The sequence below is a fragment of the Bufo bufo genome, chromosome 7 (assembly GCF_905171765.1).
Source record: "Bufo bufo chromosome 7, aBufBuf1.1, whole genome shotgun sequence".
Taxonomy (NCBI): domain Eukaryota; kingdom Metazoa; phylum Chordata; class Amphibia; order Anura; family Bufonidae; genus Bufo; species Bufo bufo.
Window position 1 is genome coordinate 37,232,493 of NC_053395.1, and position 22,578 is coordinate 37,255,070.

The 22,578-nt window shown below is 45.7% G+C and overlaps 1 protein-coding gene across 1 annotated transcript in view; it reads left to right on the forward strand.

Annotated features, from left to right (window-relative positions):
- The first annotated feature begins 275 nt into the window (after positions 1 to 275).
- The window catches only part of BAIAP3 (BAI1 associated protein 3), a 143,532-nt gene continuing 121,229 nt past the window's right edge, over positions 276 to 22,578 (forward strand). Inside the window, exon 1 of the mRNA XM_040440180.1 lies at positions 276 to 406. Within this exon, the coding sequence (XP_040296114.1) occupies positions 276 to 406 (131 nt within the window). The remainder of the gene's footprint in view (positions 407 to 22,578) is intronic.

Here is a 22,578-nt window from a genome sequence, read left to right on the forward strand (position 1 = left end):
AAGATGCCCGGAATCGTCGGACAAAGATTGCTGCACGCAATGGTTTTTGTCTGGCCGATTCCCATCATTCAATGTCGGTACAGCCTGTCGGAGAGGACAGCTGCAGATGTGAAACTAGCCTAACTTATGGATCATACTAAAAAGGCTTTAAAGTTCCATTAAAAATAATGAGACTTCTCTTTGATAAGGCTGCAAAGTGCAAATAATAATATCGGTGTTTGCTGTAAATGATTGAACTCATTAATTTCTCTCCTTTCATCTACAGGGCAGCCAAGATGTCCACGCTACTAGAGATAAAAAGCAGCGTCTTAAGACAAGTGCAAAATCGACAGTCCTTCCGCCGAAGAGCAGAGACGGAGTCAAGCGGGCCGCTGCAGGAGACCAGCAAGGTGACAAGTGCTGTCAGGTAAATGGGCTGAAGACTCTTATAAGCGTGCCCTTCATAAGCCAATTGTTCTGGGTCTAAATAAAGAGTCTGAGCCAGGAAGGTCTGGAAGGATAGCCGCAGGTGACGTGGAGACTTTGATGCCATAAAATATGCATGTCAACTCCGAGTGATCAAACTGTGCGTTTATGTCAGAGCGGCTGGTAGCTGGGATCCTCGGGGATGTGTCCGGTTCAGATGGGGGATGTGAGAGATTCTCAGGTTTATGCCATAGAATTGTATCTTAAGGAAGTGCATGTCATATCCGAGACAAATATGGCTTGAAGCCTATTGCTGGAAAATTTGAAAAGCAAAAGAGAAATAAAATACACACTGCAGTATAGTTAGATACACCAGAACATATAGCGTCCATAGAGTTGTTAGGTCTACGTTATGTTTTGCTTCAATGCATCTAAAATAAGAAATGATGTAACTTTGCCAATAGCCTTGATTAATAAAAAAAAAATACCGTTTTGTGTATACAGCCCCTGTGCAGATCTATGTGCTCTAACTCTGTCATACTGCCTTTTGTTGCGTCCCTCGTTAATTGCCTGCGGGATCAGACTACGTAGGGTTTATCTGGAGTCTGCACAGTGTAGATATACAGGGTGGGCCATTTATATGTGATACACCTTAATAAAATAGGAATGGTTGGTGATATTAACTTCCTGTTTGTGGCACATTAGTATATGTGAGGGAGGAAACTTTTCAAGATGGGTGGTGACCATGGCGGCCATTTTGAAGTCGGCCATTTTGAATCCAACTTTTGTTTTTTCAATAGGAAGAGGGTCATGTGACACATCAAACTTATTGGGAATTTCACAAGAAAAACAATGGTGTGCTTGGTTTTGATGAACCTTTATTCTGTTATGAGTTATTTACAGGTTTCTGATCACTTATAAAATGTGTTCAATGTGCTGCCCATTGTGTTGGATTGTCAATGCAACCCTCTTCTCCCACTCTTCACACACTGATAGCAACACCGCAGGAGAAATGCTAGCACAGGCTTCCAGTATCCGTAGTTTCAGGTGCTGAACATCTCGTATCATCTGAAGGCAATCGTCTATGCTGTGAAGATACGATCCGTAAAAAAAAGGATGACTTCCGTGTGAAGTCTGCTTAAGTTTTTTTGCAGATCCATTGTAACAATGCCTTTCCTTGTCCACGAAACGGACAAAATAGGACATGTTCTATTTTTTTGGGGAACGGACTTGTGGACATACGGAAACGGAATGCACGCAGAGTCATTTCCGTATACAGTATAATCACATACGTGTAACACTCAACAGCAAGTTATCTTGTAAAATCTTATTTCCAAGTCAATGTTGATATGGCCTCATGCACATGACTGTATCCAGTTTGCAATCCTCAAACAACGGATCCCACAAAACACGGATACCGTCTGTGTGTTTCGCAATTTTTCCGTTCCGCACATCCCGCCCCATGTTAAAAATGCCCATTTTTGTCCACGAAATGGACAAGACTAGGACATGTTCTATTTATTTTATTTTATTTTTTGGTGAAACAGAAATACGGATACGGACAGCACACAAATATGGGTCTGCATTCAATCCGCAAAAAATGTGGAGCGGATGTGGACCAAAAATCTGGTAGATTGCATGAGGCCTAAATGTGCAGCTCTGAGCTCAAATGGGTTGTCCCATGAATGATACTCTACAGTTTTCAAACCAGTTCCTGGATCTGAATACTTTTGTAATTGCGTGCAATTAAAAATGTCTTATAGCCACTGAGTTATGCAATGAATTCTATCTGTATAGCGCCACCTGCTGTTCGCTCTTTTTCTAATTTCTCTGTCCTGCTAAGGGCTCTTTCACACTTGCGTTCTTGTCTTCCGGCATAGAGTTCCGTCGTCGGGGCTCTATGCCGGAAGAATCCTGATCAGTTTTATCCTAATGCATTCTGAATGGAGTGAAATCCGTTCAGGATGCATCAGGATGTCTTCAGTTCCGGAACGGAACGTTTTTTTGGCCGGAGAAAATACCGCAGCATGCTGCGCTTTTTGCTCCGGCCAAAAATCCGGAACACTTGCCGCAAGGCCGGATCCGGAATTAATGCCCATTGAAAGGCATTGATCCGGATCCGGCCTTAAGCTAAACGTCGTTTCGGCGCATTGCCGCATCCGACATTTAGCTTTTTCAGAGTGGTTACCATGGCTGCCGGGACGCTAAAGTCCTGACAGCCATGGTAAGTGTAGTGGGGAGCGGGGGAGCAGTGTACTTACCGTCCGTGCGGCTCCCCGGGCGCTCCAGAGTGACGTCAGGGCGCCCCAAGCGCATGGATCATGTGATCACATGGATCACGTCATCCATGCGCATGGGGCGCTCTGACGTCACTCTGGAGCGCCCCGGGAGCCGCACAGACTGTAAGTATACCGCTCCCCCGCTCCCCGCTCCTACTATGGCAACCAGGACTTTAATAGCGTCCTGGGTGCCATAGTAACACTGAAAGCATTTGGAAGACGGTTCCGTCTTCAAATGCTTTCAGTACACTTGCGTTTTTCCGGATCCGGCGCGTAATTCCGGCAAGTGGAGTACACGCCGGATCCGGACAACGCAAGTGTGAAAGAGGCCTAACTGAAACGGAAGCACATGCTCAGTTCCTTCTTTCAACTGCCACCAGCCGCAGTAGAAAGGACACACCCCAGGGGCATACATAGAAATCACTGGGCCCCATAGCAAGAATCTGAATTGGGCCCCATAACCCCACCCACTACCCACCCCTGGCCCATCCCACCTCCTGTCCTGGCTCCTCCCCTGCCACTCCCCCATTTGCCAATAAAGAAATGTATACATGACCTACTGAAACCGTTAGGGATAAATCTTTTTTTTATTTTATTTTTTTATTAACCAACTCTTTTAGGCTACTTTCACACTAGCGTTCGGAGCGGATCCGTCTGATGTTTCATCAGACGGATCCGCTCCTATAATGCAGACGTTTGCATCCGTTCAGAACGGATCCGTCTGCATTAGAACTTAGAAAATTTTCTAAGTCTGAAAGTAGCCTGAGCGGATCCGTTCAGACTTTACATTGAAAGTCAATGGGGAACGGATCCGCTTGAAGATTGAGCCATATGGTGTCATCTTCAAGCGGATCCGTCCCCATTGACTTCCATTATAAGTCTGGACGGATCCGCTCGCCTCCGCACGGCCAGGCGGACACCCGAAAGCTGCAAGCAGTGTTCAGGTGTCCGCTCACTGAGCGGAGCGGAAGCTGAGCGCTGGCAGGCGGATGCATTCTCAGTGGATCCGCCTCCATTGAGAATGCATCAGGGCCAGACGGCTGCGTTCAGGACCGCTCGTGAGCCCCTTCAAACGGAGCTCACGAGCGGACACCTGAACGCAGGTGTGAAAGTAGCCTTTTTAACCAACTTTTAATTATCTGTACTCTGATACACCACTGATATGACCTCACTGGGGCTGCACACTTCACTGCTCCTGCCTGTCTGCTTTGGTAAAGCCGGGCACAGGTGGGCTATGTCAGGCTTTAGCAGAGTGGGCACAGGACAGTGGACACAGGGCACGATATGTATGCGAGCACAGCTGAACGAGTGCAGGGCAGGAGCCCTTATACACATCGCTCCTCCTGCCTGTTTCCACTGTGCTAAAGCCCCTTTTCTACCAACCCCCTTTTTTATCACTTCTCTTACCCCAAAAAATGTAATAAAATGTGATCAAAAAGTCAGACGCACTCCAAAGTGATATCAATAAAAACTACAGTTCATCCCGCAAAAAATGAGCCCCCATGTTAATTAATTTTTGCACTATTTAGACATAAAAAACCTATACATAGAAAAAAGAAAATGAAAAAATGAAAAAAAAAAAACTCTGGTATCCTAAGGGTTAAAGGGGCTATCTAACCCCTATTATGCCCCCAAAATGCCCAGGCACCGCGGATGTGGACCAAATGGGGGGTGCAGCCAATAACAGGCCGCGTCAGAAATGAGCCTCCCTAGCGTCACCCGCGATGCTAGCGAGGCTCGTTCCCATCGTGGCCTGCTATTGATTGCCCCCCATGTCGCTGGATGTTTTCATCTGCGTGACGGGAGGGAGGCAGTGGCGGTTGTGCGGGCATCAGGAGCAATGTGGGGGCCGGGCGTGCACATTGCTGCTGATGCTGAGTGTGCACATAGCCACCAATCATATCCCTTCCCCACAAGGTGACTGATGTGCTGGGGGGAGGGGGGGGGGGTTGTAGGCTCATAGAGGACTCAACAACCAAGAAGCCCCAAAAATTAACGTATCTGCCAAATTGGCACCCTAATGGGTTAAACCCATCATGAAAAAGCCTATGGTATAATAACTTAAATACCTATAAAGCAATACCAGACCGCTTGCAAATCAAACACAAAACTTAATTACAGGATTAAATACATAATTAAAAGACATCCGTACAGGGAAAGGCGACATCACCTGGAGGAAGACACAGCAGATACAAAGTTCAAAAATTGGCCATATTGATATACAAAACCAAATCAAATAAAGTGCAAGTGCATTAGTGTATCAAATACATATAAGGGGAAAAGAACAGTTACCCATGCTGTGTCGCCACTACCTGAGTGAGTTTATTCTGCCCGTGTCCGGTGTACAGTCTGTACAGTGACCCAGGTCCGCAGCGGTCCTTCACTGTGCGACTGGCACATAAGGAGCATTATACTGTGCGAGGGGCACATAAGGAGCATTATACTGTGCGAGGGGCACATAAGAAGCCATCATATTGTGTTGGGGACACATAAGGGGCCCCATATTATGTTGGGGGCACATAAAGGGGCACCATATTATGTTGGGTGCACATAAGGGGCTCCATATTGTATTGGGGGCACATAAAGCGGCACCATATTATGTTGGGTGCACATAAAGAGGCACTATATTGTGTTGGTGGCACATAAGGGGGCATCATGCCGTGTGAGGAGCACATAAGGAGTCATTATTCTGTGTTTGGTGCACATAAGGGGCATTATATTGTGTGCAGGGCACATAAGGGGGCATTGTACTGTGTGTGGAGCACATCAAGGGTGTGGGCGTCACATAAGCAGATAGTTTGCAGGAGGTAGGTATATACTGAATGTCTTTGATTAGAGCCCCAGACATAAGTTATCTTGGGGCGCCACAAATGCCAAATCTACCCCTGGCTAATACAAGTATTGGGCTGGCTACAGGCATTAACATTTTGATGGCAGACCTCACCAATGACAGAAAGATCCGCCACCAATCTAATGTATATGAGGTCTCACAGACAGTCCGGTAAGACCTACAGTACTTTTCAGATTACAGTCTGGCCCGGGGCTGCACTGCACTCACTGGCTGACTTGAGCGCTGAGGGCCAGAGGCAGATGGCGGGCAGCACGCACTGAGAGCAGAGGATAGTCTGCCATGCCGGGTGCGTTCCTGAGCCTGCCCCTGCTGCTGCCTGCCAGCGATACACTGGCCAATCAGCAGCAGAATATTTGCGCTGCTAAATGCTGATTGGCCAGTGTCGCAGCAGACAGCAGAGGCAGTGCCTGGGAGCCCGCTGCCTGGAGGTCAGACAGGAAGGGATCGCGCCAACACCGGGGGGCGGGGAGAACACAAGTGGGCGGGCCACAGACCATGAATGAACTGTCTTGTGCAGAGTAGAAGTAGGGGGCGGGGCCTTCCATGCTCTGCGCCCCCCCCCCCCCCCCGTGCCACGGGCCCCATAGCAACGGCATGGTCTGCCTATATTGGCAGTATGCCACTGACACACCCCTGAGAATGGACACACCCCCTGAGCCGCCAGCTTGAAATAAATCTAGCAGAGCAATTGGAGCAATGAATGTGGAGATCTCTGGATCCATGTCAGGTACAGGGCTGGTTCTAGCTTTGTTAGAAAGAGGTTGTCATGGACTGTATGACTTTCATTTTTACATTAATCATGGGATAATCCCTTTAATGTTCACCTTCTTTTATTGACAGCCTATTACAGACTGAGCACGACAGCACTTTGTGCACTTAATTGCTCGCAGTTCAAAGGTCACTTATAATGTCTGTACTCTCTTGGGTAAAAGGCAATTATCAAAAAGTGGATGGTGAGGCTAATGTAAATAGTGTGATTAAGTTTACTGTGCCTTAATTAGAAAAGTACAGCCTCTGTGACTGACAAATTATACACAATGGCAGAGAGGAAACAAAAGGGATAGAAACGAAATATATAAAAAATGCTGTGGCCTGGGAGGGAGACGGGTGAGTAATAGAATTACCGTAGTTTTATGGGAAGTTGCACGTTTATGGCCAAAAAGACTTGAAAATGTTAAAGTGAAACATTTATTTGATTGTATGATTGCACATTTTTGTTTCCTTTGCAATTTACTAAACTAAAAAAAACACAATAAAAATAGAATACAATGGTACATCACATCGGGCAAACAGAAATGGAATATTAAAACATATTTTTTAAAGTTTTGAGAGAATATACTATAAATATGTTATTTAAAGGGGTTATCTGGATTTAGGAGGCACATAGGATCAAAGAAGTGATCATTACTTACCTGGCAGATCTCTGTTGTTCTGCCAGGCAAGATTTGTTTCCTGGCTAATGACATGTGATCACTGCAGCCAATCGCTGACCTCTTTGGTGCACCACTGAGGCCAGTGATTGGCTGCAGCAGTCACATACTGTCGACATGACGTCTCTGCTACAGCCGAATAAGCAGAAGAAGTAATCATTACTTACCTGGCAGATCTCGCACCATCACTCCTGCTATGCTGGCCGGGATTTGTTTACTGGCTGATGACAACATGTGATCGCTGCAGATAATCACTGACCTCTTTGGTGCACCACTGAGGCCAATGATTGGCTGCAGCAGTCACATACTGTTGATGTGACGTCGCTGCTGCAGCCGAAGAAACAGAAGAAGTGATCATTACTTACCTGGCAGATCCCACACCACCGCGTTTGTTCTGCTGGGTGGGATTTGTTTACCAGCTGATGACAAAACCAAAACTGCTGCAGCCAGTAACGGATTTCTTTGGTGCACCACTGAGACCAATGATTGTCTGCAGCAGTCACATATTGCTAATGTGACATCACTGCTCTGGTCGGGTAAACAGATCCCAACCGGGAGATTTGAAGCAGTGGTGCAGGATCAGCCAGGTAAGTATTGATCACATTTTTTATATATATATTTTTTTTAACAATGTTTTCATTGGTTTTAACTAAGAACAATAGAAACAACAGGTAAAGGGGAAAAAAGAGGCGGGAGGTGAGTAAAGAGGAATATCCACAGGGGTTGAGATAATACAACAAACCAGGACAGGAGGTATCCCATTCTTGTCAGTACAATAAGTAAGACATGAATGGCGTTCAACAAATATACAGTAGGTCTAGGAATTACAGCATAAACAATTGTAGAACCAAAGGTCCAGGCGGACACCCCCTTTAATCCTGTCTTCTGACAGTCTGGAAATTGTTTTAGCTTTTTATTTCAGATTTACAGATCCCACAAGATCAAATCAATTAAAGGAGTTTTCCGAGGCTGATCGATGGAGGTACGACACCCAGGACCCTTGCCGATCAGCTGTTTGTGAAGACACCGATCAGCCTAGCCCAGGCCATGTGACGTTACACGTTCAGTGATTACTTGGCCTAGGCGCAGCTCAGCCCCCTTTCAAGTGAATAGGGCTGAGCTGCGATACCAGGCACAGCCACTATACAATGTACGGCGCTGTGCTTGGTGAGCTGAGAGAAGACCGCGGTGCTACTGCGAGCCTTGTCAAACAGCTGATCAGCGGGTGTCACTGATGCCCGACCCCTACCGACCAAGGGTTAGGTCATTAGTATAAATGTCTTGGAAAACCCCCTTTAAAAATATTTTTGTGATTTAAATTTTAAAAAAAATCACATTTTAAAGAGTTTGTCTCATCTGGAAAATCTCTTCTAAGAATAACGCCACCACACTGATTTACCGATCCTCATTTGTCTAGCTTATCTAGCCCCCAAAGAACAGCTGTCATTGCCTGGAAGTCTCAGCATGGGTGCTCATTTCTCCTGCAGTGGCCACTACAGGAGAAATGTGGTATTACATATCGGCAATTCCAATAAATGGTTGCATTGACTTTGCAAGAGCAGTAGCTGTGCTTTGCAACTGCTGTTTGGTCTGGCTCATAAATGAGGGTCTCATGCATTGGAGCCTCCTACTGTAATGCCATTATGACCTAATATAATGTATTTAAAGGGGTTGTATAAATGAGACAACCCCTTTAAATTCTAATTTTGAGCTGTCTTCCTATAGTAGTGGAGCTGGTCATACACATAAGGCAACTGTTGGCTGGAAGCCATTTTTTCATAGCCTTGTCATATTCTATATTAATATCCAAGATTTTATAAAAATTTAGCACCATAGATATACACCATTTACCATTGTATCATTGGATGATTCATCTGCCGCCATCTGGCCACCCTGCTGTCTGTGCTTGAGCAAAATCAAACAATGCATTAAAGGGGTTGTCCACTTTGGAAAATTACTTTTAGTTAAAACTGAGTGTTAATACCACAACTGTGTAATGTTCCTGCAGTGCCTCCACAGGTCATGTTGGGCATTACACAGCTGCTATTAAAATCAATGAGCTTTTGAGACTTTTTCGTTTTGTAGCCACTGTCCAATATGCCTAATAGTTGAGGGCCCTGAACATGGGGACCCCCTTATACTTACTCAGTATTTGCTATTATCCTGGTATATAAAAAGGTATTTTCTAAAGGAGACCCTGTACTAAATACAGAACAAACGTCGTCTACCATTTTATCCTAAGTAATTGCGCTATTTTTTCCCTAGCGTCTTGATATTTCAGAGCCCCTGTATTCGCTTAAATTTTAATTGCGAGAAAGTTACTTGCTTCTTTTTGAACTGCAAATGATGTCAAGTTTTTACACTTTTCTATGTTGTCTGTGTCTTTAGCTTTCTGCAGAGTGAGATTTGGAGCTGTCATAACGAACAAAAGCTCCTTACCTCCTCTGTACTTTTAGCACTATGTAATTTAGCCTAGCGCATAATTGCAGCATTCATTTCTAATAACAGGTTTTATGGCATCGAGGAACTAAATAAATACGTTCAACTGGTTACTTGTTTTTGCCGTAATTTTTATTTCAAAAAAAATATTTAAAACAGCCTTCTCATTTTCATATTGTGTATGGAAATGTATTGTCACAAAACTTTATGGTGCTTGTTAGGGAACATTGTCATTGATATGTGTGCGACAGAACTGATTACTCCAGGAGGAACGGAGAATGTGACTACAGGGGTGGTTTTAAGTCATGTGACTACACAGCGGGGCTGACCAGGCATTTTGGGGGGAAGGCACATGTTGTATAGATGAAAAGGACTCTGTGAAGGCACAGATCAGATCAGATTTCTAAAACCCTGTTGATCAATAATAGATCTGATGGAGTCATTATTATCCCTGACTATGACAATATCAGCTACAGAACAGAGAAAGCCAAGTTCCCCTAATCTGTCAGCAGCCTTCTTCCTATGAAACTGGCTGACCTGTTTCATGTGCACTTGGCAGCTGAAGGCATCTGCGTACCTCTCAATCAGGGGTGCACCTAGCCGTTCTGCTGCCTGAGGCGAAAACTGAAATGCCCCCCCCCCCATGCCAATTTCTTAACCTAACACCTTTGCCACAATTAAAGCGCTCATTGCCCATGGTCCTTCCACTGCCCCTCTCTTGCTCCTACCTGATGCTGCCTGGGGCGATTGTCTCACCTGGCCTCATTGGTGGTGCACCCATGCTCTCAACCATCCCGGATTCAGCGAGACAGTCCTGGATTTCAGTGGCTGTCCCGCGGGCCTGTAACAGCTGAGTTATGTCCCGCTCTCAGGTGATGCAGGGGCCCATCCGCTTGTGGCGTAATAATACAGTTCATCGGTTTACTCACGGTTAGCAGAAAGCCTCCCTGGGCCAGCAGCACAGTGATGAGGAAGACACGAAATCCTCCGGGACACACTCTGTGGTAGGGAAGCACCACCCTAGATGGAGGTTGAGGTGCCCTTGATGGCATTGGTGTTTAGGGTGCTTGTGGCGGCTGGGTCCCTTGGTGGAATTTGTCGTTTATGGTGGTACAACCAGTTGTAGTGGTGGTATTGAAGAATGAGGTAGACAGTGGTAGGATACAACTCACAACTTTTACTGTAGCTGGTTTTAGTTCCGGCATATACATCCAGACAGAATACAGTCTCTGGATATTTAGAGGAATTCTGTTGATCCACTGTTAATAGGTTTTGGCTAGGTTCTGACTCAGGCTGTGGTTCAGTAGTACTCTTTTCTGGTAGGACACTTTAATTCAAGGTCCCTTTTCAACCAGAGTAACTTGGTGATGTCTTTGATGCCTGGGTAGTGGCTATTATCCTTTGGTTTTCAATCTTTCCTCTCTTTACTTTTCTCCGGAGCAGATGTGCTTGATCTGCACACTCTCAAAACTAACAACAGACTGCCCACAGCTAAGACCTGAGCTGGGATAGATGTCCCAGAGTGGTGCTATCCCCAGTGGTGGGATGTATAAAGCACATTTGACCAGCCTATGAACAGGGATACAACAGGTGTTGTAATGCAAAATGACATGCAATACGGTAATGCCAATGGAACAATACATTTGCAGTTCCCACGTGTCCTGAGTGGGACGCTGCGCGCTCCCCACTCACCATTCCTCTTGGCTGCCGGCGTTCCCCAGCAGCAGCACGATGTACTGTCAAACATTGCGCTGCTGGCAGTGTAGGAGGAGTGGTGCAGGCCGGGAATCAGCCTCGGTGCTTCTCCTACACAGCAAGCGTGATGTGTAACTGTATCCTGCCTGCTGCTGCTATGGGGTGCTGTGATCATTGGAGGCACTAGGTGACTATTTACTTTTTTACTGTTTTTTTTTACTTCCTGGGAAGGGGGCACATATCTGGGCATAACTACTGTGAGGGTGTACAGATCTGGACATAAGTATTGTGAGGGATCACATATCTGGGCATAACAACTGTGAAGGGGCACATATCTGGGCATAACAACTGTGAAGGGGCACATATCTGGGCATAACTATTGTGAGGGGACACATCTGGGAATAACTGCTGTTAGGGGGTATATCTGGGTATAACAACTGTGAATGGGGTACATATCTGGGCATAACTACTATGAAGGGGCACATATCTGGACATAGCTACTGTGAGGGGACACATATGTGGACATTACTATGAAGGGGACACATCTGGGCATAACTATTGTGAGAGGGCACAACTTTGGGCATAACTGCTGTGAGGGGGCATATCTAGGCATAACTGCTGTGAGGGGGCATATCTGGGCATAACTGCTGTGAAGGGGCATATCTGGGTATAGGAACTGTGAAAGGGGCACATATCTGGCCATAATTACTGTGAAGGGGACAGAATGTGGGCATTACTATTGTGAAGGGGGATATATGGGCATAACTACTGTCAGGGGCACATGTGGGCATTATTACTGTGAAGAGGGCACAGTTTGGGCATTACTACTGTGTGCTGGCACAAAGGGGGAATAATTACTATGTGGGGGAATTAAGGGGACTGGGTGTGTAAAGTTATGCTTTGGGCAGAGTTAGAGGCATGGCTACGTGTGCCACACCAATTGTCCCTCTTTGCAATTTTTTTTAAGTTGGGAGGTATGCATTTGTGTTGATTCTATGTTCATATGTGCCCGCATTGCTGAGAAAAATGAAGTTTTCATATATGCAAATGAGCCTCTAGGTGCAATGGAGGCGTTGCTGTTACACCTAGAGGCTCTGCTCTCTCTGCAACTGCCGCACCCTCTGTACTTTGATTGACAGGCCAGGAAGTGATGACGTTTTCACGGCCTGGACCTGTCAATCAAAGTGTAGAGGGCCAAAGTGTAGTTCCCAGCAACTGCTGCATCTGGTATACTGGATATGGGTACTGTTTAACAAATTATTAGCAGGCACTCTAACATATAGAGTACGTATTTATTAGCTAAAATCACACACATAAATAGAATAAAACATTCAAAAATTAAACATAGCAACATACATGAACTAAGGTAAAATCCGTCAGGTCTGAGTTTCACAATTAGATAAATAACATCCGGACATCGATATACTGTACATATATATCAGTATAGTATTGTGGGATTGTCACTCATTCCATTCTTAAAAATATGTTATTTAAAAAGTACGTTATTAAAAAATGTATTAGAAAATATAATTTGGACTCTATGTTGAATTAATGTCTTTAATGTAGTTAACTCTTTGTTGTCCAGTGCGGCCGGCCCCCCTCTCTCCCCTGTAGTTAACTCATTGGTGGCCAGTGGGCCCTCCCCCCTCCCTCCCCCTCCTAATTAAAATCTCCCCCCCTATCATTGGTGGCAGCGGAGAGTACCGATCGGAGTCCCAGTTTAATCGCTGGGGCTCCGATCGGTAACCATGGCAACCAGGACGCTACTGCAGTCCCGGTTGCCATGGTTACTTAGCAATTTGTAGAAGCATTATACTTACCTGTGAGCTGCGATGTCTGTGTCCGGCCGGGAGCTCCTCCTACTGGTAAGTGACAGGTCTGTGCGGCGCATTGCTTAATGATCTGTCACTTACCAGTAGGAGGAGCTCCCGGCCGGACATAGACCGCAGCTCGCAGGTAAGTATAATCCTTCTATAAATTGCTAAGTAACCATGGCAACCGGGACTGCAGTAGCATCCGGGTTGCCATGGTTACCGATCGGAGCCCCAGCGATTAAACTGGGAATCCGATCGGTACTCTCCGCTGCCACCAATGATAGGGGGGGAGATTTTAATTAGGAGGGGGAGGGAGGGGGGGCCCACTGGCCACCAACGAGTTAACTACAGGGGAGGGAGGGGGGGCCGGCCGCACTGGACAACAAAGAGTTAACTACAGGGGAGGGAGGGGGGGCCCACTGGCCACCAACGAGTTAACTACAGGGGAGGGAGGGGGGGCCGGCCGCACTGGACAACAAAGAGTTAACTACAGGGGAGGGAGGGGGGGCCCACTGGCCACCAACGAGTTAACTACAGGGGAGGGAGGGGGGGCCAGCCGCACTGGACAACAAAGAGTTAACTACAGGGGAGGGAGGGGGGGCCGGCCGCACTGGACAACAAAGAGTTAACTACAGGGGAGGGAGGGGGGCCCACTGGCCACCAATGTGTTAACTACAGGGGGGGGGGCCTGCCCCCTGCTGCCTGGCAGCACCTGCCAGACAGCAGGGGGCAGTCATGTACACAGTTCTTTTAGTATATTCTAACCTGAAGCGTCCCCATCACCATGGGAACGCCTGTGTTAGAATATACTGTCGGATCTGAGTTTTCACGAAGTGAAAACTCAGCTCTGAAAAAGCTTTTATGCAGACGGATCCGTCTGTATGAAAGTAACCTACGGCCACGGATCACGGACACGGATGCCAATCTTGTGTGCATCCTTGTTCTTTCACGGACCCATTGACTTGAATGGGTCCGTGAACCATTGTCCGTCAAAAAAATAGGACAGGTCATATTTTTTTGACGGACAGGATACACGGATCACGGTCTCGGCTGCAAAACGGTGCATTTTCCGATTTTTCCACCACGGACCCATTGAAAGTCAATGGGTCCGCGAAAAAAAAAACTGAAAACGGCACAACGGCCACGGATGCACACAACGGTCGTGTGCATGAGGCCTTAGGAGATAGAACACAGTTAATTCTTCTAGTGAGGCAGTACTACAAAGTGACGGCACCAAACTAGTGATAGAGGACAGAGTATATAAAGCAAAGTCTGATCCTCACATATCCAGTGAGGTAGTGTGTTCACAAGTTGCGGCACCAAACATAAAATGAAGGACTTACATACAGGGGTGAAACGACTTCAGGCCGGTGTACCTAGACGCGGCGTCCTGCATGTTCTTCGGTACTCTCGCGGCGCTTACCTCTCAAGAAGTTTTCTCTCCCCCTTTGCAGTCCCGTAAGTTCTGTTCTGTTCTTCAGCGTTCCACGTGGGATGGGGCAACGCGTGTAGTCTCTGTTTGTAAAGCGCAGCCCAGCGTGGTGCAGACGTCAGCGCTGACCTCACTGGGATTCCCTCCACGTGACCTGTATCGTAGCGGTCTAGAGTGGTGGTAGCCAGGAAAACTGCGATGGATTGGATCTGGTGCTTCTGTAGGCCTGTTCGTATGGGTTTGTCAATACCTTTTTTAGTTTTGTACTGCATTCCATTTCAAAGATATTTGCTGAGACAAGTCAAGTCCTAGTACAGGCATAGTAAATGCAGCAATGTCACAGTACATAAACACAACAATAATTCTTACAGTTATGTCACTAAGCATGGATAATGCACCTGATAATATCCAACCACAAGTTAAACACTGATGTCACAGTACATGGGTAATAAACAGTGATATCACAGCACAGGGATAATAAACACAGTGATGTCACAGTACAGGGATAATAAACACAGTGATGTCACAGTACAGGGATAATAAACACAGTGATGTCACAGTACAGTGATAATAAGCACAGTGATGTCACAGTACAGGGATAATAAACAGTGATGTCACAGTACAGGGATAATAAACAGTGATGTCACAGTACAGGGATTATAAATACAGTGATGTCACAGTACAGAGATAATAAACACAGTGATGTCACAATACAGGGATAATAAACAGTGATGTCACAGTACAGGGATAATAAATACAGTGATGTCACAGTACAGAGATAATAAACACAGTGATGTCACAGTACAGAGATAATAAACACAGTGATGTCACAGTACAGAGATAATAAACACAGTGATGTCACAGTACAGGAAAATAAATGCAGTGATGTCACAGAACAGAGATGATAAACACAGTGATGTCACAGTGTAAGGATACTAAATACAGTGATGTCACAGTACATGGATAATGAACAGTGATGTCATAGTACAGAGATAATAAATACAGCAGTCACAGTACAGGGATAATAACCACAGTGATGTCACAGTACAAGGATAATAAACGCAGTGATTTCACAGTAAAGGGATAATGAACACTGTAAGAAGGTACAAGGAATCGTCGTGGATGATAGGTACGCGTCACCAACGTTCCTGGCCTCGGTCGAGTGAGAGACGGTTTTTATGTGTCAGCAGCAGTTGCTGTTTCACACCTTGGTACTTAGCATGGCTGTAATAACTCATCCGGGACGGCTCTAACTGGGAGTAGTCAAAGTGCTGGGTGGGTGACTACTCCCCACGTTCCAGGCCAGGTTTTGCCAGGCATAAAAACCAGCCAGCACTGCCAGGTGGAGAAGATTACCTCTGTCTGACAGTGGAGCTCAGGAGGTCTGTGTGTTGGGATCTGAGGCCTGTGCTGGGCTGGAGAGCGGAGACCCGTGTGTCAGAGGAACAGGCCGCCTAAAGCCTGTATTTGAACTTTCTGAGGCAGAACTGCCACCAAGGTGACTTTTGTTTTATTAACTTGCCATTGGGTGTGAAGTAACACCAACACTGCGAAGGTGATGTTTTGTTTTTGGCATCATGTGTGAAAAAAAACACTGAAGTTTGAATTACAAACTTGTATTTTGCCTCTGTACTGCGCCCACTTATCCTAACTAACAGAGCGAATCCCCACAACATAATGATGTCACAGTACAGGGATTATACACACAGTGATGTCACAGTACAGAGATAATAAATACAGTGATGTCACAGTACAGGGATAATCAACACAGTGATGTCATAGTAACAGGATAATAAAGTGTTGAGCGCGAATATTCGCATGGCGAATATTAATCGCGAATATCGCAGTGCTATATATTCGTTATATCGAATATTCGTCATTTTCTCCATCTGAGCACATGATTCCTTCCTTCTTAAAATGTTTGTGGGCCAATGACTCATGACTAGCTTGAAAGGCCCGATCTAACTCAGATCCGATGGTATATTCTAACCTCCAGGCGTTCCCATGGTGACGGGGACGCTTGAAGTTAGAATATACCGCCAGGGCGCTGTGATCCGCGCAATTAACCCCTCAGGTGCGGGTTAATTGCGCTGATCACAGCGCCCTGTGCGCCCTCCCCCCCCACCTCCCCAGTATTAAAATAATTGGTGGCCAGTGTGCCCCCCCTCCCCAGTATTAAAATATTAAAATAATTGGTGGCCAGTGTGCCCTAGGCCACAGGGTCCCCCTCCCCCCCTGGCAGTGGCCACAGGGTCCCCCTTCCTCCCCCCCCCCCTTCATTGGTGGCAGCAGGCAGTTTCACTCAGCAGCATTTACTTACCTGCGGGGCTCTCCTCCTTCTGAGAACTCCCAGGTCTATGCGCAGCATATGCCTTCAGCAATGCTCCGCATTGACCTGTGAGTTCTCAGAAGGAAGAGAGCCCCGCAGGTAAGTAAATGCTGCTGAGTGATTAACTAAACATGGCAGCCAGGACTTCAGTAGCGTCCTGGCTGCCATGGTAACCGATCGAAGCCCGGCCATTACGCTGGGACTCGATCGGAACTGCCTGCTGCCACCAATGACGGGGGGGGAGGGGGACCCTGTGGCCACTGCCACCAATGATTTTAATACTGGGGGGAGGGGGGATTAGGGCGCACTGGCCACCAATTATTTTAATACTGGGGAGGGGGGGTTATGGCGCACTGGCCACCAATTATTTTAATACTGGGGAGGGGGGGTGCACTGGCCACCAATTATTTTAATACTGGGAAGGTGGAGGGGAGGGCGCACAGGGCGCTGTGATCCGCGCAATTAACCCGCACCTGAGGGGATCACAGTGCCCTGGCGGTATATTCTAACTTCAAGCGTCCCCATCACCATGGGAACGCCTGGTGGTTAGAATATACCATCGGATCTGAGTTTTCACGATCTAACTCAGATCCGATGGCATATTCTAACCACCAGGCGTTCCCATGGTGACGGGGACGCTTGTCGGGGAGGAGTATGCCGAAGGGCAATAACTGTACTAATTGGGGGGGGGGGGGAGAATATTCTAAAAAATGAATATATGTGATATGGTGTTATATATTCGTTTTTTAGAATATTCGTCATATTGTAAGACAAGAATATTTCTGATTCAGAAAGAGACCAAAAAAATTAGACCAAAAAAAATTTGATTGTAGCACTACATTAGTGAAATTTCAGTCTATATGTGTATTTTACGAATATTTGCTATATTGCTATAACTTCGTTTTTTAGAATATTCGTCATATTCATTAAATTCTAAAACAAGAATATATAGCAATATCGCGAATATTCGTAAAATACACAAAATCGCAATACGCGATTAATTAAATCGCATATTATTCGCGATAAATAGCATAATGACGAATATTCTATTTCGACGAATATAAGACGAATATTCAATCGAATATTCGCGAAATATCACAAAATCAAATATGGCACCTCCCGCTCATCACTAATAATAAACAGTGATGTCACAACACAGGAAAATAAATGCAGTGATGCCACAGTAAAGGGATAATAGACACAGGGATGTCACAGAACAGGGATGATAAACACAGTGATGTCATAGTGTAGTGTAGGGAGACTGCGCAACCACTGCATCCATTCCCTTCTATGGGGCCAACGGAAATAGCCAGCTATTTTCAGCAGCCTCATAGAAATGAATAGAGGACAGCCGTGATTGCGCGGTGCGCCCTCCTTCACTTTGCCAGAGGTGGGACCGGCACCTATCAGTCAATGGCGGCATTTCCCATCATATGCCAGCCAGGTACCGGTCGACCATTCCATCTGTATGAGGTTGTCCTGACTCTCCACAGATGGCACATGTTGGATGAAAGAAGGATCGGATAGTTGGATTTCAACATGCTCAATCCAGTTGTTCTCAAAGGAAATAAGCTTCCACCAGGAACATATGGCAGCAGTTTATTCCCCTCTCCCTATTGGAAATGCATGCATGCTCAGCTAAGTTGAATGAGCATGGGTATGGGGGAGTCAGGAGGAATAGCTACAGCGGTTAACCCAATGTGTATGGCCAGTCTTGGGGTCAGTTTTTCCGACATTGAGACCACTGATCTAGAACGTTCTACTCCAGGATGACGGGGGCATAAAAAGATATATAAACTTATTTAGACATTTTGTTATTTGCATCGTTCTCTATATGGAGTGAGAATGATTGATGTGTCTGAGGTTTCTAAAATGCCACTTACCCATTGTGCAGCTTGTTACCAGTCCTATTGTGCTGCATTATCTTTGGGAACGGTTATGGAAATTGCTGGGCTTGATCACTCAGCGTTCCCTTGCTGCACTTTGCAGGGTATTTTAGTCTGATATATCACTGCGTTCTCAATTGCACATTAGAAGTGTAGGGCTGTGGTGAGAACCTTTGAAAAAGCTGGCATTTAGAAATGAGAGCGGCTCAGAATGTGCCACCTGTAGAAAATGAGTCGCCACCGGATCATTTTCTCAGAATTTACTACAAATACATTTTGTACCAGTAGCTGGGGACATGGAGGTGAACGTTTCAACTGTTTTAGGAATGTTGTCTCCGGGGGTAAAACGATCCTGCAATTGAAAATCTCAGAAACATCATCCCTTTAGAAGTAAACCTAAATCTGTGATGAAACAACTCCTTTAACACAACACTTTACCTATGGTGACAAGGTTACAGTGGTGGACCTACCATAGAAGAAGACCATGACACTGCCATGGGGCTCATGGTGGGAAGAATTTGTCCCATGGTGTGCCCATACTTGTTGTCGAACACCTATATATTATTTAAGCATTTCCTTGAAGGGGTATCCCCCTCTCAGACATGGATGGCATATAAGATATGCCATCAATGTCAGATAGGTGAAGATTCCTGAAGTGAAGAACAGGGTCCCTGAAGTGAAGGAGAGTGCACCACACATGTGAGACGTGCTCTTCATTCATCGCTACGGGAGTTCCAAAAATAACCGAGTGAGCTAAATCGCATATTTTTAGAAGTCCCATGACCATGAATAGAGAGCTCACAGCGCATGTGCATTGTCCCACTGCTATGCAGTATTCCACTGCTTAAAGGGAAAAAGTTTTGTGTTTGATATGTGCGTTTCCTGTCCCCAAGGTGCCGACGGTGTTAACAGGACATTGGAAACCGTTTCTAGGGGGTCCCATAGGGAGGAGTAGAGTCAGTGTGGTGTGCGACAGAGAAGTGTGAGGACACAAGCAGAGAACAGTCCTGGGTAGAGAACCAGCAGTCAGTTTGAGAGACAGAACTTTAACCAGCCTCTGAGGAGGAAATGTGTAATATTGTAAAGCATGCCAGTAAAGCATGCCAGAAGTGTGAGGACACAAGCAGAGAACAGTCCTGGGTAGAGAACCAGCAGTCAGTTTGAGAGACAGAACTTTAACCAGCCTCTGAGGAGGAAATGTGTGATATTGTAAAGCATGCCAGTTTTGAGAGGAGGTGCATGCAAAATAGACTGCGGAGATAATTTGTCTGAGAAAATTTTAGACTCCACAGCAAACTTGTCCAGGAGATCTAAGGCTTCCAGAGCCTGGACATACTTTGACGGTAAACTGAGGATTTGCTAAGGACTACACCCTGCAGTGGCAATTCGTAGTACCACATAGTGGGTACAGAGTTAAAGTGAGAGAGTGCAGAGAGCAGCAAGAAAAGTGTTGCACCTCTATGTCTGGATGCTTGAGGTAAAGAAAAAACTACAGATGCAGAAGGATTAGAACAAGATGCAGGTACTATTTGGCCTGTTAACCACCTTCATAGCTTGTGAAACTGTAAGATCTGTAGAAATTGCAAAACTATGTAAGATCTCCCGGTCCATGTATGCTGAAGACTGCGAGTACTGTACTGGAACTTTATTTGCCAGTAAAGAACTGTTAAACCAACCCCTTTAGGACCCTTAGTTGTCATCTTATGGTCACATTTATGTAAACTAGGGTGCAGTAGACTGATTTGTGGGATAACGATATGAAATATAATATAAATATGACTAATCATGAAGCCATGCTGTCTCTGTTACCTACAAAAATCTTCTTTGTTCTTGATTTACATTTCACATTATGGCAGGTTTTTAAACTCAATAGGAAATAAGGACTGTCAAGGATTCTTTGATGGCTTCAGTGATCATTAGACAGACAATTAAAATGGATTAAAGGGTTTAGACACCCGGAGCCTCATTATGGAAGAAGAAGACAAACTGGAAGAAAATGTATAGGAATTTTGCTTTTAATCTGCAGCAAAAAAAAACAACAACACGATCATGAGCGGCCCATGTCCTTGTGTAATCAGGGATGTGCTGCAGATAATCAATAGAACTGAATGAGGGGGGGATACACTTGGCATCAGCCTGTGTAATGTTTATCGTCCATCCATCCTGAGTATCGGGCAGTCAGATCGGGCTCATAGGGGGAGATTTAGTAATCAAAATGTGGCAATTTTATGCTGGTGGATGAGCAAGTTGCAAACTGAAAAAAATAAAATATATAATAATAATAATAAAATATATACAGTACAGACCAAAAGTTTGGACACACCTTCTCATTCAAAGAGTTTTCTTTATTTTCATGACTATGAAGGCATCAAAACTATACTGCTCAAAAAAATAAAGGGAACACAAAAATAACACATCCTAGATCTGAATTAATTAAATATTCTTCTGAAATACTTTGTTCTTTACATAGTTGAATGTGCTGACAACAAAATCACACAAAAATTTAAAAATGGAAATCTAATTTTTCAACCCATGGAGGTCTGGATTTGGAGTCACACTCAAAATTAAAGTGGAAAAACACACTACAGGCTGATCCAACTTTGATGTAATGTCCTTAAAACAAGTCAAAATGAGGCTCAGTAGTGTGTGTGGCCTCCACGTGCCTGTATGACCTCCCTACAACGCCTGTGCATGCTCCTGATGAGGTGGCGGACGGTCTCCTGAGGGATCTCCTCCCAGACCTGAACTAAAGCATCTGCCAACTCCTGGACAGTCTGTGGTGCAACGTGACGTTGGTGGATAGAGCGAGACATGATGTCCCAGATGTGCTCAATTGGATTCAGGTCTGGGGAACGGGCGGGCCAGTCCATAGCATCAATGCCTTCAACTTGCAGGAATTGCTGACACACTCCAGCCACATGAGGTCTAGCATTGTCTTGCATTAGGAGGAACCCAGGGCCAACCGCACCAACATATGGTCTCACAAGGGGTCTGAGGATCTCATCTCGGTACCTAATGGCAGTCAGGCTACCTCTGGCGAGCACATGGAGGGCTGTGCGGCCCTCCAAAGAAATGCCACCCCACACCATTACTGACCCAATGCCAAACTGGTCATGCTGGAGGATGTTGCAGGCAGCAGAACGTTCTCCACGGCGTCTCAAGACTCTGTCACGTCTGTCACATGTGCTCAGTGTGAACCTGCTTTCATCTGTGAAGAGCACAGGGCGCCAGTGGCGAATTTGCCAATCTTGGTGTTCTCTGGCAAATGCCAAACGTCCTGCACGGTGTTGGGCTGTAAGCACAACCCCCACCTGTGGACGTCGGGCCCTTATATCACCCTCATGGAGTCTGTTTCTGACCGTTTGAGCAGACACATGCTCTGGCAGTGCTCCTCCTGTTCCTCCTTGCACAAAGGCGGAGATAGCGGTCCTGCTGCTGGGTTGTTGCCCTCCTACGGCCTCCTCCTTGAAGCTCATGAAGAGAATGGCAAGAGTGTGCAAAGCAGTAATCAAAGCAAAAGGTGGCTACTTTGAAGAACCTAGAATATGACATATTTTCAGTTGTTTCACACTTGTTTGTTATGTATATAATTCCACATGTGTTAATTCATAGTTTTGATGCCTTCATAGTCATGAAAATAAAGAAAACTCTTTGAATGAGAAGGTGTGTCCAAACTTTTGGTCTGTACTGTATATATATATATTTGTGGTCATGGCTACGGCCAAGAGATATATCCGAAGAACCCTAGGGAGAGAAACAACGGGAACAACCTAACCCAGCTAGGCGTGTCTTAGCTAACCTGACTAAATGGCTTGTTTTGTGCCCTAAGCCATGATCGTGGGTAGGCCTATAAGTGGGCAAAAACCAAGCCAAGTAGGGTAGAAAAGGAACTCGAATGGCATGTGCAAACTAATCCCCAAGCCAACTGCAAGGCGTCAGGGACCTAGAGCAAAAAATTCGGGGTGTATGAGGCAAGGCCAGAAGGAGACCTACAACCCATCTTGTGGATGACAAGGCC